The sequence below is a fragment of the Schistocerca cancellata genome, chromosome 3 (genome assembly GCF_023864275.1).
Source record: "Schistocerca cancellata isolate TAMUIC-IGC-003103 chromosome 3, iqSchCanc2.1, whole genome shotgun sequence".
Lineage (NCBI taxonomy): Eukaryota > Metazoa > Arthropoda > Insecta > Orthoptera > Acrididae > Schistocerca > Schistocerca cancellata.
Genome location: NC_064628.1, coordinates 956,592,364 through 956,606,557, shown reverse-complemented (window position 1 = coordinate 956,606,557; position 14,194 = coordinate 956,592,364). Strand labels below are relative to the sequence as shown.

The 14,194-nt window shown below is 39.6% G+C and overlaps 1 protein-coding gene across 3 annotated transcripts in view; it reads right to left on the bottom strand.

Annotated features, from left to right (window-relative positions):
- Positions 1–14,194, bottom strand: part of LOC126176021 (activated Cdc42 kinase Ack) — a 497,712-nt gene that overhangs the window by 425,141 nt on the left and 58,377 nt on the right. For all 3 annotated transcript variants that reach the window (XM_049923148.1, XM_049923146.1, XM_049923147.1), the window contains exon 2: positions 12,696–12,803. In XM_049923148.1, coding sequence (XP_049779105.1) covers positions 12,696–12,788 — 93 coding nt within the window. In that variant the 5' untranslated portion in view covers positions 12,789–12,803. The remainder of the gene's footprint in view (positions 1–12,695; positions 12,804–14,194) is intronic.

Genomic DNA, 14,194 nt, shown 5'->3' with positions numbered 1-14,194 from the left:
TAAAATGATTGCCTCGGCGGAAAGATTAATAAAGCCAAGTTTCTTTGGCTAACTTGCAAAAATCACTTCACTGTTCTGCAAAGCGATTAATGTTTGACTGCTACTAACTTGGAAATAAAATCAAATCAGAAAACTGAAAGTAATAATATATTTTTGCCCTCCGTAATTATGTGAATGTATTTTGATTCACTTGATAGCTCCCGGCCACAGAAAACCATTTTGTTTTCATTTGACGTGGGAGCTGTACACGAAGAGAAGCAGCGAAATCACTTAACGTAAACACGGGTCACTTGGAGGTTAACCCCATCCCCACTACAACTCTGTGCAAGCGTCATCTGGCAGCTAGGGCGCGCGAGAAAAATTTTTCTCGTTTGCATCTGGCTGCTTGCTGCTACTACCCATACAGCTAACAGCCAAACTTCAAGTAGCGGGAGAAGGTACTGCTTATATGCGAGTCAAATGCGCATGCGCAACACACCGCTGGCAATTGTTCAAACGAACCTAATGTGAACAGTTGTGACGTCATGCTCATAGCAAGCAGTTTATTGTTACGAAGAATTACAGTCTGCGCCCTACGGTCTTCGACATATTTTTGCTATTTGCAGACGCTTGTGCGTGCACAGTTTTTTGTTGTTGTAAATTGCACATTTCCTTTGCCATTAAAGCTTTATTTTTTTCCCTCTCATTTAAATTTTAGTGCTGCAGTATCATTCTCAAGTAGCAGGATACAATAACATTCTTTGCTAGAGAATCAATTCTGCAGTAAAAATTACAAAAATTTAACTGAAAGCTAAAACAATGAAAAATTCCCGGGTTTTTCCCGGTTTTCTCCCGTACGAAAAAATTCCCGAGTTTTTAGCGGATTTCCCGGTTGTCCCATGTCGTATACAATCTGATTTCATATCCTCTCTACTTCGACCATCATCAGTTATTTTGCTCCCCAAACAGCAAAACCCCTTTACTACTTTAAGCATCTCATTTCCTAATCTAATTCCCTCAGCATCACCCGAATTAATTCAACTACATTCCATTATCCTCGTCTTGCTTTTGTTGATGTTCATCTTATATCTTCCCTTCAGGACACTGTCCATTCCCTTCAACTGCTCTTCCAGGTCCTTCACTGTCTCTGACAGAATTACAATGTCATCGGCGAACTTCAAAGTTTTTATTTCTTCTCCATGGATTTTAATTCCTACTCCAACTATTTCTTTTGTTTCTTTTACTGCTTGCTCAATATACAGATTGAATAACATCTGGGAAAGGCTACAACCCTGTCTCACTCCCTTCCCAGCCACTGTTTCCCTTTCATGCACCTCAACTCTTATAACTGCCATCTGGTTTCTGTACAAATTGTAAATAGCCTTTCGCTCCCTGTATTTTACCCCTGCCACCTTCAGAATTTGAAAGAGAGTATTCCAGTCAACATTGTCAAAAGCTTTCTCTAAGTCTACAAATGCTAGAAATGTAGGTTTGCCTTTCCTTAATCTTTCTTCTAAGATAAGTCTTAGGGTCAGTACTGCCTCACGTGTTCCAATATTTCTATGGAATCCAAACTGATCTTCCCCGAGGTCAGATTCTACCAGTTTTTCCATTCATCTGTAAAGAATTCGTGTTAGTATTTTGCAGCTGTGACTTATTAAACTGATAGTTCGGTAATTTTCACATCTGTCAACACCTGCTTTCTTTGGGATTGCAATTATTATATTCTTCTTGAAGTCTGAGGGTATTTCGCCTGTCTCATACATCGTGCTCACCAGATGGTAGAGTTTTGTCAGGACTGGCTCTCCCAAGGCTAAGCTCTAATGGAATGTTGTCTACTCCTGAGGCCTTATTTTGACTCAGGTCTTTCAGTGCTCTGTCAAACTCTTCACACAGTATCACATCTCCCATTTCATCTTCATCTACATCCTCTTCCATTTCCTTAATATTGTCCTCAAGTACATCGCCCTTGTATAGACCCTCTATATACTCCTTCCACCTTTCTGCTTTCCCTTCTTTGCTTAGAACTGGGTTTCCATCTGAGCTCCTGATATTCATGCAAGCGGTTCTCTTTTCTCCAAAGGTCTCTTTAATTTTCCTGTAGGCAGTATCTATCTTACCCCTAGTGAGATAAGCCTCTACATCCTTACATTTGTCTTCTGGCCACCCCTGCTTAGCCATTTTGCACTTCCTGTCGATCTCATTTTTGAGACGTTTGTATTCCTTTTTGCCTGTGTCACTGAGTGATATGGAACATCATATGGATCAATTAACAATATTGCTAGACCACTGACACAATTTTTTTTAAAAGTTACTAAATCTGGGTGGTCAAAAGAGTGTCACCAAGCTTTTGAGGAGCAAAAAGATTCTTTAACATTTTGTCCGATATTGGTATTTTCAGATTTTAATAGAGAATTTGTTTTATCATGTGATGCATCAAACCATGCACTAGGCTGTGTGTTGTCACAGGAGGTGGAATATGTAGAACATCCAGTAGCTTACTCATTAAGAGAACTAAATTCTGTGGAAAGCAAGTATTCCACAATGGAGAAAGAGATGTTAAGCCTTATTTATGGAATTACCTGTTTCAAATGTTATCGGTCCAGTAAAAAGTTCAGAGTAATAACAGATCATCCTGCATTAAAATGGTTGTTCAGGTTAAAGAATGGGCAGTAAGAGTAAGTGAATTTGATTTCAATGTCATGCATAAATCTGGGATGAAGCACGGAAATGCAGATGCCTTAACTAGAAACGTACCAGTATTACCCCTTGGGTGTAATGAGCATGAAGTATGGCAAACTGCACAAGGAGAAGATTGTGAACATAAGCAGTTCTTTAAGCAGTCATAGTTCTGTACACAGGGTGGGTTGCTATGCAGAGAAACCAAGTAGGGATCACAGGTAGTGGCACCAATAAAGCTAAGGAATAGAGTGCTACAAGCAGTTCCCAATCACATATTGGCGGAGATTGCAGCTCTACCAACAGAAGGTTAGCGAACAGGTATTCATGGAGGAATAGGCAGACGGACATAAACCAGTATGTGTGGAATTGCATACAGTGTGAACTGAGAGTGGATGTGTGTCTAACAAGAGTACCACTGCAGAGGTTACCTGAAGCATTAGCAACAGTCGAATGTCTGGGGTTGATATTTTAGGTCCTTTCAATAAAACACCTGCAAGGAATAAGTACCTACTCAGAATCATAGATCATTCTTCAAGATACACACAAATGGTCGTGATGACAAATAAGCAGGCAGCAACAATGGCACAAGCATTTGTGAATAATTCTATGCTGAAGTTTGGAGTGCCTGAAACAATACTAACAGACCAGAGAATGAACTTCATGTCAGATCTTGTTGAGGAATTATGTAAATTATTGAATGTGAAGAAGTTAAGGTTAAGTTCTCTCCATCCAGAAGCCAATGGAAGAACTGGGAAAGTGCATAGGACATTCAGGAAGATGCTCAGATACTACGTTAACTCTAATCACGCCAACTGGGATGTCCGTCTGATGTATGTTGTTTCCACCTACAACTAAAGGCAGCATATGAATACAAAATTATGACTATACAGAGCAGTATATGGTTGTAAAACGCCATCACTGTTCGACATATTGAAAATGAAGAAGAAAGGAGTTTGCCAGAGCGGTTAGGAAAATTTGGAACAGAGTACGGGTGGCGAGGGGGGGGCGGGGGGCGCAATCAATACATGAGCTCTGGAGAGAGGAAGAAGCGCACCGAAGAGGGAAAGACAAAGAAGTTTTTTTACACGGTATGAGGGGCTATAACGAAGTGGTACAGACTACATCAACAGTAAAGTAAAGATTCAATTGCCGACAAGAACGACAATTGTGCATGTAGGATGGCTGAAACCTTTTTGAGGGAGTCTGAAAGTTATTCCAGGGATAGGAGATGTGGCAGCACCTGCGAGGGGGAGTGCTGTTCACCAAGCAGGAAGACTTTGTGATTGTCAGTCATCACTGGGTGAGAGAGATGGTATTCAGCACAAGGGAGATGCTTAAAAAAGTGAGAAGATTGGAATAAAAATTTGACAAATTCCATCAGGAAATGAAAAGGCACGGACTCCTCAAAGGAACTGCTGGGGTATTTGAGAGAATACATGAGCAAGCAGTAAAGGAAACAAAAGAAAAATTCGGAGTAGGTATTAAAATTCATGGAGAAGAAGTAAAAACTTTGAGGTTCGCCGATGACATTGTAATTCTGTCAGAGACAGCAAAGGACTTGGAAGAGCAGTTGAACGGAATGGACAGTGTCTTGAAAGGAGGATATAAGATGAACATCAACATATGCAAAACGAGGATAATGGAATGTAGTCAAATTAAGTCGGGTGATGCTGAGGGAATTAGATTAGGAAATGATACGCTTAAAGTAGTAAAGGAGTTTTGCTATTTAGGGAGTAAAATAACCGATGATGGTCGAAGTAGAGAGGATATAAAATGTAGACTGGCAATGGCAAGGAAAGCGTTTCTCAAGAAGAGGAATGTGTTAACATCGAGTATAGATTTAAGTGTCAGGAAGTCGTTTCTGAAAGTATTTGTATGGAGTGTAGCCATGTATGGAAGTGTAACATGGACAATAACTAGTTTGGACAAGAAGAGAATAGAAGCTTTTGAAATGTGGTGCTACAGAAGAATGCTGAAGATAAGGTGGGTAGATCACGTAACTAATGAGGAGGTATTGAATAGGATTGGGGAGAAGAGAAGTTTGTGGCACAACTTGACTAGAAGAAGGGATCGGTTGGTAGGACATGTTTTGAGGCATCAAGGGATCACAAATTTAGCATTGGAGGGCAGTGTGGAGGGTAAAAATCGTAGAGGGAGACCAAGAGATGAATACACTAAGCAGATTCAGAAGGATGTAGGTTGCAGTAGATACTGGGAGATGAAGAAGCTTGCACAGGATAGAGTAGCATGGAGAGCTGCATCAAACCAGTCTCAGGACTGAAGACCACAACAACAACAACAACAACAACAACAACATGGAGTGTGCGAGAAATTAAGGAGTGAGATGACTCAGGTACTGGCAGTTATTCCACACACACTTATGAAAACAATATTTGGTGCTTCTGATGACTAAGACATTCGAAGAGTGTACAACACCATAGAATAGGTTAAGCAGTGGGCAAAAGGAAACAAAGCCACAAGTGATTGGTACACTACACCGACTGCAAGTTTGTAGGAGGACATATTGAACAACACACAACTGCTACGACAACTGACTGGAGAAGTAATACCGTATGCCAGAAGAGGCAGTTAATCACAATGTGAGGGAATTACAGCCTACAATAGAAATCTTTGATAGGGAAGCAGCAATGACAAAATGGCTGCAGTCCCTAAAGATATTGCTTGGCAATATGCTGTTGGCTATACAATAGACTGTAAGAGGTCAGCCAGGTGTACACTTGTTGTTGCAGGATCAGCATTTATACGGTCTAAAGAAAGTAAAGAAAAACAGGTCGGTTTAGAACCCAAGTGCAAAAACTTACCTTTTCATTACAAAGTGGCCACAGCAATGGGGCAACTGATTGAGTGAAGCTTTGCATTTCCATTTCAATACCAGTAGCAAGGAAACAAGTACATCATAAGTGCTACATAGGTCATGTGTATCCTTTCCAGTGACGGATACTGAAGAATTTTGCAGGAGTAAAAACGCAGTGACTATTATTAGTTGCAAAAGACAAGGGAAGATATGTAGAAATGGAGGAAGCAATGTTACATAAATGCCTACGGGAAATCGCAGTCTGTCCAAATATACTAATACGAGAGGGGCACAATTCCTGCACAATGAAATTGCTAATGGGACAAAATGAGGTAAGAGAATGCAATAAAGAAGTGATCAGGCCAGAATTGTACTTTCAGCAGGTGGGGTGCATTAGCTGTACTCTGTCTTTAATGATAGTATTGGCTAGTTTTTCAAGCAGCAGAATAGGTTACATCAGCAAGGAGATTAGAACTAAATGGCAGTGGTTTGTTATTAAATGGAAGAGCATGCAAGATTCTGGTGCCTATTTTCCTCCTGCCCCCCATGATATCAGAGATAACTCACCTGAATAATCATCTTGTGGTGCAGTTGTTCTTGTTGTATCCGTGCTTGCTAAGAAAATGAGATGAGAAGTTCCGCCTTATGCAAGACACCTTTTTTTTTGTTTCACCCATACATGTTTCAGCACTTTTGTGCTATCGTCAGTGGGTTCTATTTTTATTTTTAACTGTAAATTTGTTGTTAATATATATTATTTTTATTTTTAACTGTAAATTTGTTGTTAATATATATCAACAACAAATTTACAGTTAAAAATAAAAATAAAACCCACTGACTTTGCATCGTTTACAACATTATGTAAAAGTTGCATTTATAACTTAATTGGCGAAAAGTAACATACCTTACATTATGTTATTGTCCTCTTGTTTTGGTAGCTGTTATGCAACACAATATACAACATGTCATCTGCAAACAGCAATACATAATTTATTTTCTGTATGTTGTGCATTTACGAACAGAAATAAGACTATCACGTTTTCTTTCTGTAACTTACAGCTTTGAAGTTGTGGTACGTTTTCTTGTGCTGTTGGCGAAGTAAATAGGCTTACTTCTTTGCCTGTGTTTGCGTGGCAATGCAGTTTTTTGATTACTCAAAACATAGGCAGAGTTTTCACTGCCATTACGTGTTGTTGTGGCTGTGTGGCGTTCATTTGTTTCGTAGCGTGTTCTGCTGGGTGAGGCGCGTGAGTTTGCATTGTATTTGGTGTTAGTGGTGAGTGGTTTATGTGGGTTTGCGTGTGTGTGATGAGTACTGGGGCAGAGAGAGAGAGAGAGAGAGAGAGAGAGAGGGGGGGGGGGGGGGGATTTGTTTGTGTGAAACACCATAGAAACACAAACAGATGAAAAACTTAATTTCTTAGATCTCTCTATACACAAGAGAAACAACAAACATGAATTCACAATCTACAGAAAACCCACACTCACCAGCACCATTATTCATAACCAATCCAATCACCCCATAACCCACAAAGAAGCCAGCTTCAGATATTTACTTCACAGGTTGAACAAAATACCCATGAATAAGCATGACTACACACAAGAACTGATCACAATAAAACAAATTGCACAGGAGAATGGATATGACGCAAAGAGAATAGACACAATAAACCATAAAATACAAAAACAAACAGCACATAACCATGAAACACACACACATACAAACACAACTCATCACATAACAAATCAGCAGACAGTAAGCAACAAATGGCACATAATGACTTACAACAACAAAGTCACGCACAGGGTGGGTAATATACTAAAGAAACAAGCACTCAACATAGCATACAGAACCAACAACACAATATAGAGCAGACTCTGAAGAATTACCACCAACACTGACAAATACAGCCAGTCTGGCATCTACCAACTTACTTGCAACTGCTGTCAATCTGTATATGTGGACCAAATATGCAAGACCTTCAGAACCAGATATAATGAACACTTCAGAGCACTGAAAAGCAATAGCACACACTTAACATTTGCAGTGTTTAGAGTACATGCCTTGAGACCTAAGCAATCATACTCTGGAGCATACAACTGCTCAGCTATTCATGTACTAAAATATTCTCTTCTCAGTATCACAGCCTACACAACAAGCCTGTGACACCCAGAGCGACACCCTGGAATGCAGTACAGGGTCGGCTATTTGATCACGAGATAGGACAGACTACCTCGAGTCATGACAAGCCACAGCTGGAGCAGGGAGCCATCTGCTTGCTGAAGAGAGGTAATAGCCAGCATCAGATGCACCACCACGGTGTCATCACAGTTGCAGCTGGAGACGTCACTGACAACGGCATTCAAGTGGTGCCATGCTCAGTCCCTCTCTCTCCACTATCAGCAATGCCGGATGTTATTGTTTCGCATGAGACACAACTGGATGTCTCCACCTAACTGTTCCGGATGTACTGTGGTCGAGGACTTGAATAAAGAAGTTAACTGAAGAAATCTACTATTGTCCTGACGTCTCATTTCTCTCTCCACAGATGACAATCTAAGTGGCATCTAAAAGATTAAAGGGACCTCTACATGTTCCGTATTTATTGAGAAAACTGGTTTGTCAAAACTTAAATATATTGAAGTGATGTCACACTATCAATAATATTGACAAAAACTGTCAGCTGACAACATGGTTTGACAAAGTTAAGGTTTCAAACACCCAAAAGAAATCATGTGCTGCAGTTATATCAGCCATAGCTAAAAAGAAATGACTGATCACATTTTAATTTACTGACAAATCAGAATCACAGACCCAAAACTTTTGATATATCACTTTCCAATGAGTTCTGCATTGTACAAGTTATTAGTGTTGACATGAGATAAAACAGAGAATCAAAATACGTTAGGGAGAGAGGCAATCACATTCACAAGAGATTAGGAGTAACTTAGACATGTCTGGCAACAGACATGTCATCCTAATGCTCAAATTTTAGTTCTGCAACATAAGCATGCACAATTAGCAAAATTCTGTGGAAACCTGTGAAGTAACTATATCCACCTGTTCCGGAAATTAACATTAACCTTTTTTATGCTTTGTGATAACCTGGTGAAACTAATACACATTTCGTAGATGTCTTACTAATCACTGCAGATATACGACATATTTTTTTTTAAATGGAAGTGTTTTCAAAACTGCTATGTAACATAACAATCTATACCAGATTTTCAAATTAAAGAAGTAAGCAACGTCATAGAGAATCCTCAAGATTACCCTTGTATAGGCGTCTTAAAATTCTTTTGTGTTAAAAGACTCCTTAAAAATTAAATCTAATGTATGATATACAATGCGGCAAATTGAAAAGATAAATGGTCAACACTAATGCTGTGTGGATGGTTCCTGAATGGAGGATATTATCAAACTGTCAATATTTGACTTCACATGTTCAGCATGGTTTGACAAGACTGAGAATATTTTGAGGTCCATCAATAATGGTCATTAATATTTGTAGGATTGACAATACAACAATATGCACCCTCAGATGGTCAATGTATTGCCAGTTTGAAAATATATTGAGCATGTGAGAGCCAATAAATTAGCGTTCATCTTACATTCAAGATGAAGATTTGGGTACTGAGGTTTTGTACAATTTTATTTTGAACAGTCCCAAAGAATAGGACATACTAAACAATATTTGCATTCAAACAGGCTCGAGATTCATCGATATGCCAAAGTGCTACATAAAGTATCGACTTAGATCGAACAATCAGGTGACATTTGACTTTCGGCACTAGAGCAAGGGATACGCGAGAAACTATGAACTAGCCACTACAACGATATAATGTTCCGTTTAAAAACGGACAAGTTTTGTGAAACACAGGAGGAAATAAAATTAACTTTGTAACGGAACTGAAATGATGGTGGGCTGACAGTAATTTGGAGCCCGCGCGTCTGAAACGGGCGCGCTTGTGTTAGACTGCCAGGGAGTGCACCCTGATGCCATCTATTGGCGAAACTGGGAATTAGCGCGGCCTGTCAGACAATGCACTAAGCTCTCAGAGTCAAATGTATTCTTTTTCTTGGTAATTATAAGTTATTACTGTATAATTTAATGTTGTAAAACGCTAGTAGTAAATTATTATGACTGGTATGGACTCCAGGGTAGTAAATATAAATATTCTTAAATACTAAATGATTTCGGTAAAAAGGTGGTAGGGGAACGCCCCCACTCTTGGTGATACGAGCGTAGCTAGGGGTAGCTGGAGACACAGGGACTGAACAATGGAATGGCCTGGGGAGTGTTGACGTGATCGGACGTGCGTAACTGTGCTCACGCAAAAGTAATTGTGCAACAGCGAAGAGGCGAATATCGTCGCCGTTTTGGAGTAAAACGCGACGAATGGTTGTTGAAGCCGCCTCTATGCCACTGGGGCTGATTGTAAGAGTTCCTGCGCCCAGATTTTATGGCGGACGTGCAGTAGCTTATACGAGTGCTACAGCTCGTAGTTCCAGCCGCCATTAAGGGCATGAGGCGTGAAGAGCTGCGTTAGCCACCGGCATCTCACCACCAGCACCGACACGTCTACCCAAGGCAAGACTGCTTGCAATTGTTAAGTCGAACTTTGTATACATGTAAAAGGAGAATACCAGTTTTCTTTTATGCAAGTGCAGAGGACAGAATATAGTAATGAGTAAAATTACGACGCATGTTGTTCATTGTAAAGTGTAGTAACCTCAAACATAGTATAGTGAAATCAGACTGAGGCCACCACCGCCTCTTTCATTTACAATTCTTTTGGTTGTAGAATACTTTAGCGTATAAGAATGTAGAAAAGAGCAATGGTCACACCAGAATGAGTCGCCTATTTACAGTTACTTAAATTTTTCTGAGCAACCTTTCAAGTAAAGTCACTTAACTAATTCTGTATCAATGGTCCAAAGAGTAATATCCAAAATCATTAAATAAGTTGAAGGATAGAATTTTGTTAACCGAAGTTGCATAACCTGTCTTGGTAGTAATTACCAAGCTAACTCACAGAAATTGAGAGAGTATTTGCTTTGTAGAATCATCTAGAATGATCAGAAATAGTAATATTCAGAATTAAGTTTAAAGTCAACTCAAGCCATTTCACTTTGAAACGAGCCCAAAAATTGATTTATTCTTTTGCTCCTTCAGAGCTGGCGACCGTAGTTATAAGTATTTTCAGGAGGATTCGACAGTAAGTCTGCTGCTCTCGTCGTGCTGATAGGATTATCCACTGCTGCTAGCAGTGGTGATTGGATACATAAGCTCACTACCAAGTTAAGTGGGTCAGGTAGGCAGTGTTACCGTGTGAACTGTAGGGCACTGTAGGCCGTGGATCGAACCCGTTCAATCATCACAGCTCTTAGGGAAATAGTCCGGTTAGGAGTGTACTATTCATTAGGTAAATACTGGCGAGTAACGGTCAAAAATGTATACGCAAGCGAATTTAGCAAGGTCCACATAGCACCTAGTTAATGTGGTGCAATGGCGAGGGTAGGAGTGGAGTAAAAGTGAGCTGAGCTTGTGGCAGCTGTGCTGGATTCAAATATTAACTACATGAATTCACTACTGCCTCTTACCATTGGGACTGAGCTATTTACAGCTAAAATACGTAGCAGTAAGTGCAAAGGCGTGACAGCTAAAAGTCCGTATTGGTTTTATACATACGGAATTGGGAAGTGGGTCATTCCGTCAGTGGAGGGGGTTAAAACAACCGAGTTAGTGGAGAACATACCCCATTTACTGATGGAAAGATTCAGCGGTTCGGTCGCAACTTCTATCAATCTACAAACCTTTGTTGTATTTAAATGGGTTTACAACAAAATTTCTCATATATGTATGGATTCTGTATGCACAAATTTGTGCTGCTTTTTAAGTAGGTAAAGGCAAAAATCTTGTGATTCAAAAACCATTACTTGATTCTGAACCCAAGTAAATATTTTATTTTGTTAAGAGAAACTAATGATTTACTAACTGGGTTGCAAATGAGAAATCCAGTAACTCTACACATATTAGAATGCCAGAGAAAATTGTTACCATTCATTAATCAGCATTAGAGAAAGATGACAACATTCAGGTTAAACGAAAAGGAAAATTATTCCAGAATGAAGCAAATCATATAAAATAGACTGTAATAATTGTCATGGAATAAATTACAGCAGTAAGACCTGTTGTGGAGAGAGTACAAAAAGAAATCACTACATCGAAGGACGATGAAAACTTCAACAATTGGACTAAAAAGGGAGTTTGAACTTTTGTTTATCTATTAGTTGTTGCTGTTACATACGATCTGCACCCTAGAAGATTTTGCCACCCCTGTTTCACTATCGCTCAAGCATATCCCTAGCTACAGAAAACTGGAAGAGAAACAGTGACCCAGCTTGGCCGAGAACTATGGTGAGTGAGGGGAGGGGAGTGGAGTGGAATGTTGAGCAGGCAGAAATTTCATTGTGCAGCCAAATAGAGACTGTATACTGTGTACTTTCATTTTTTATGAACATTCAGCATGTTTAAACTGCCAATTGCCTGAATCCCTTTGCACTCAGAATCAAACTGACTTTCAAATTGGACAAATACTCAATGACAGCATACATTTCTGCAGAACATGCTAAAGGCTACATGGGGGGCAGTGTTATTCTTGCATGTTTCGTACAGAAATACTGTCGCTGCTCACTGTAAGGTGCAAGAGTGGGCAGGGAGGGGGGGGGGGGGGGGGTAGTTATGTTCTCGAGTCCCACCGTAACCACTACCTCAGAAATAGCAACATATTTGGAAAAGAAAGCCAAATATTTGTAACAACAGAGATATGAGGCTTACAGCTGTCCTGTTATCACGACGATGATGAATCAAAATAGAGATACCAGACAACAGGCTAAGCAAACAAGAAAGGCAGTGAAGAAAAACCTAATGCAAACAATTTCTTTTAGTTTATTTCACCTTGTATTATTAAAATGTAGACAATCAATAAATGACAAATTTAGAAAAGTGTTATCCATTGCATCAATAAAAGTTTGTAATTTTTTTTAGTTAGAATACATTAAAATTTTTTTCTAGGACCCTCTTAGTAAAAAAAAGGGGCAGGTCATCTTATACTCAAGTAAATATGGTACAAATTAAAGATCTTCAATAAATGGCACTCACGTAACTGATCTGAAAACAAATGGCATTCAGCAGAAAAAGTGATTAATTTGTACCTGCAAATCATCTCTGATTCTTGACGCAAACTGTTCCAACTGGACATCCTGGAGAAGTTCATACAGCCACTCAATACCATCTTCACTCGCCATTGTGTTGATAACGTGCTAAACAGATAGGAAAAAAAGGTATTTCAGAAAGCAGCAAGTTACTTGTGTTGTAAGTGATAATGTATTGGTGATAATGCTATCTTAATAAGAAATCAAACCATATGACATACCTAACACAAGGCTAAGTTTAAATCCCTGTATTCTCATGTAACGATTATCATCTTATCAATGTCAGTGGTCAACAAAATATTACAGGCGCTTCATAAGGGTAAAATCAGTAGCATTTTGCAAAACAGTTCTAACTCAGTGGAGAAGTAAAAGTGAAAGAAAGTAAGAACATATATGTTGGAAATCAATCAATCTCAATCTCTCTCTCTCTCTCTCTCTCTCTCTCTCTCTCTCTCTCTCTCTCTCTCTCACACACACACACACACACACACACACACACACACACCAATTTCACACAGATGCAACAAAAGACGATAATGGCCGAAAGCAAGCTGCAATTTGATTCAGAAAAACTGACCATAGCTTATTTACATAAATACTTAGAGCTGGATGCAGGGGAACTAAATATCGACTGACTGCTGCTAGCACAAAGTTGTGTTTCAATGGTTTTGGTAATATCTGCATAATCAATCAGCATTTCTCCTCAGCCTCCAATTAGGAATTCAAGTAAACTTTTTCACAGCTGTTAATAGAAAGAAGAAACTGTAGCTCAATTGAATGAAGAGGAGTTATCTCTAATAAACAATGGAAACTACAAGTAAGAATAACAACAATGCAGGGAAAGACAGATTGCTACTTGTAGTAGAGAAGACATGTCAAGTTGCAGACAGACACAATTAAAAGTCACTTACATATAGCTTTCAGCCACAGCTTTCATCACACACACACACACACACACACACACACACACTCACGTCATCACACAATTGCCAAATCCAGCATCTCTGGCTGGAATGCAACAACACCTGGGATGCAAGCAGCAATCAGGATGGGGCAGGGAGGGATGATGTATGGATGGGGAGAGAGCCCAAGGCAGACTGGTGGGGTCAGCAGAAATGGGTTTCCATCCGGACCCGGTAACTTATTTGTTTTCAACTCCTTCAGTTGTTTCTCTACGCAAGGAATGCTTATTACTATGTCATCCATATGGGAGTCTGTCCAGTGGTCAAATAACAGTATATTTATACAATTCTCCTGTGCAAATGAATGTGAAATTTAAAACTTTGGCTTTCGTTTTGGTATCTTCAACTGCCACATCAATCTGGTCAATAAGTGACTGAATGGAACCCCTAGACCGGCTCAGTGACTTTACATAGGACCGGAATTTTCTCGGGTTCTCTGCCAGAGCTATTACAAAAGTATGACGGTGGTAGTAGTTGTATGCTTCACACATCGATCTATCATAGATGCATGAAAAGATTTACTAACCTTTGCCTGTC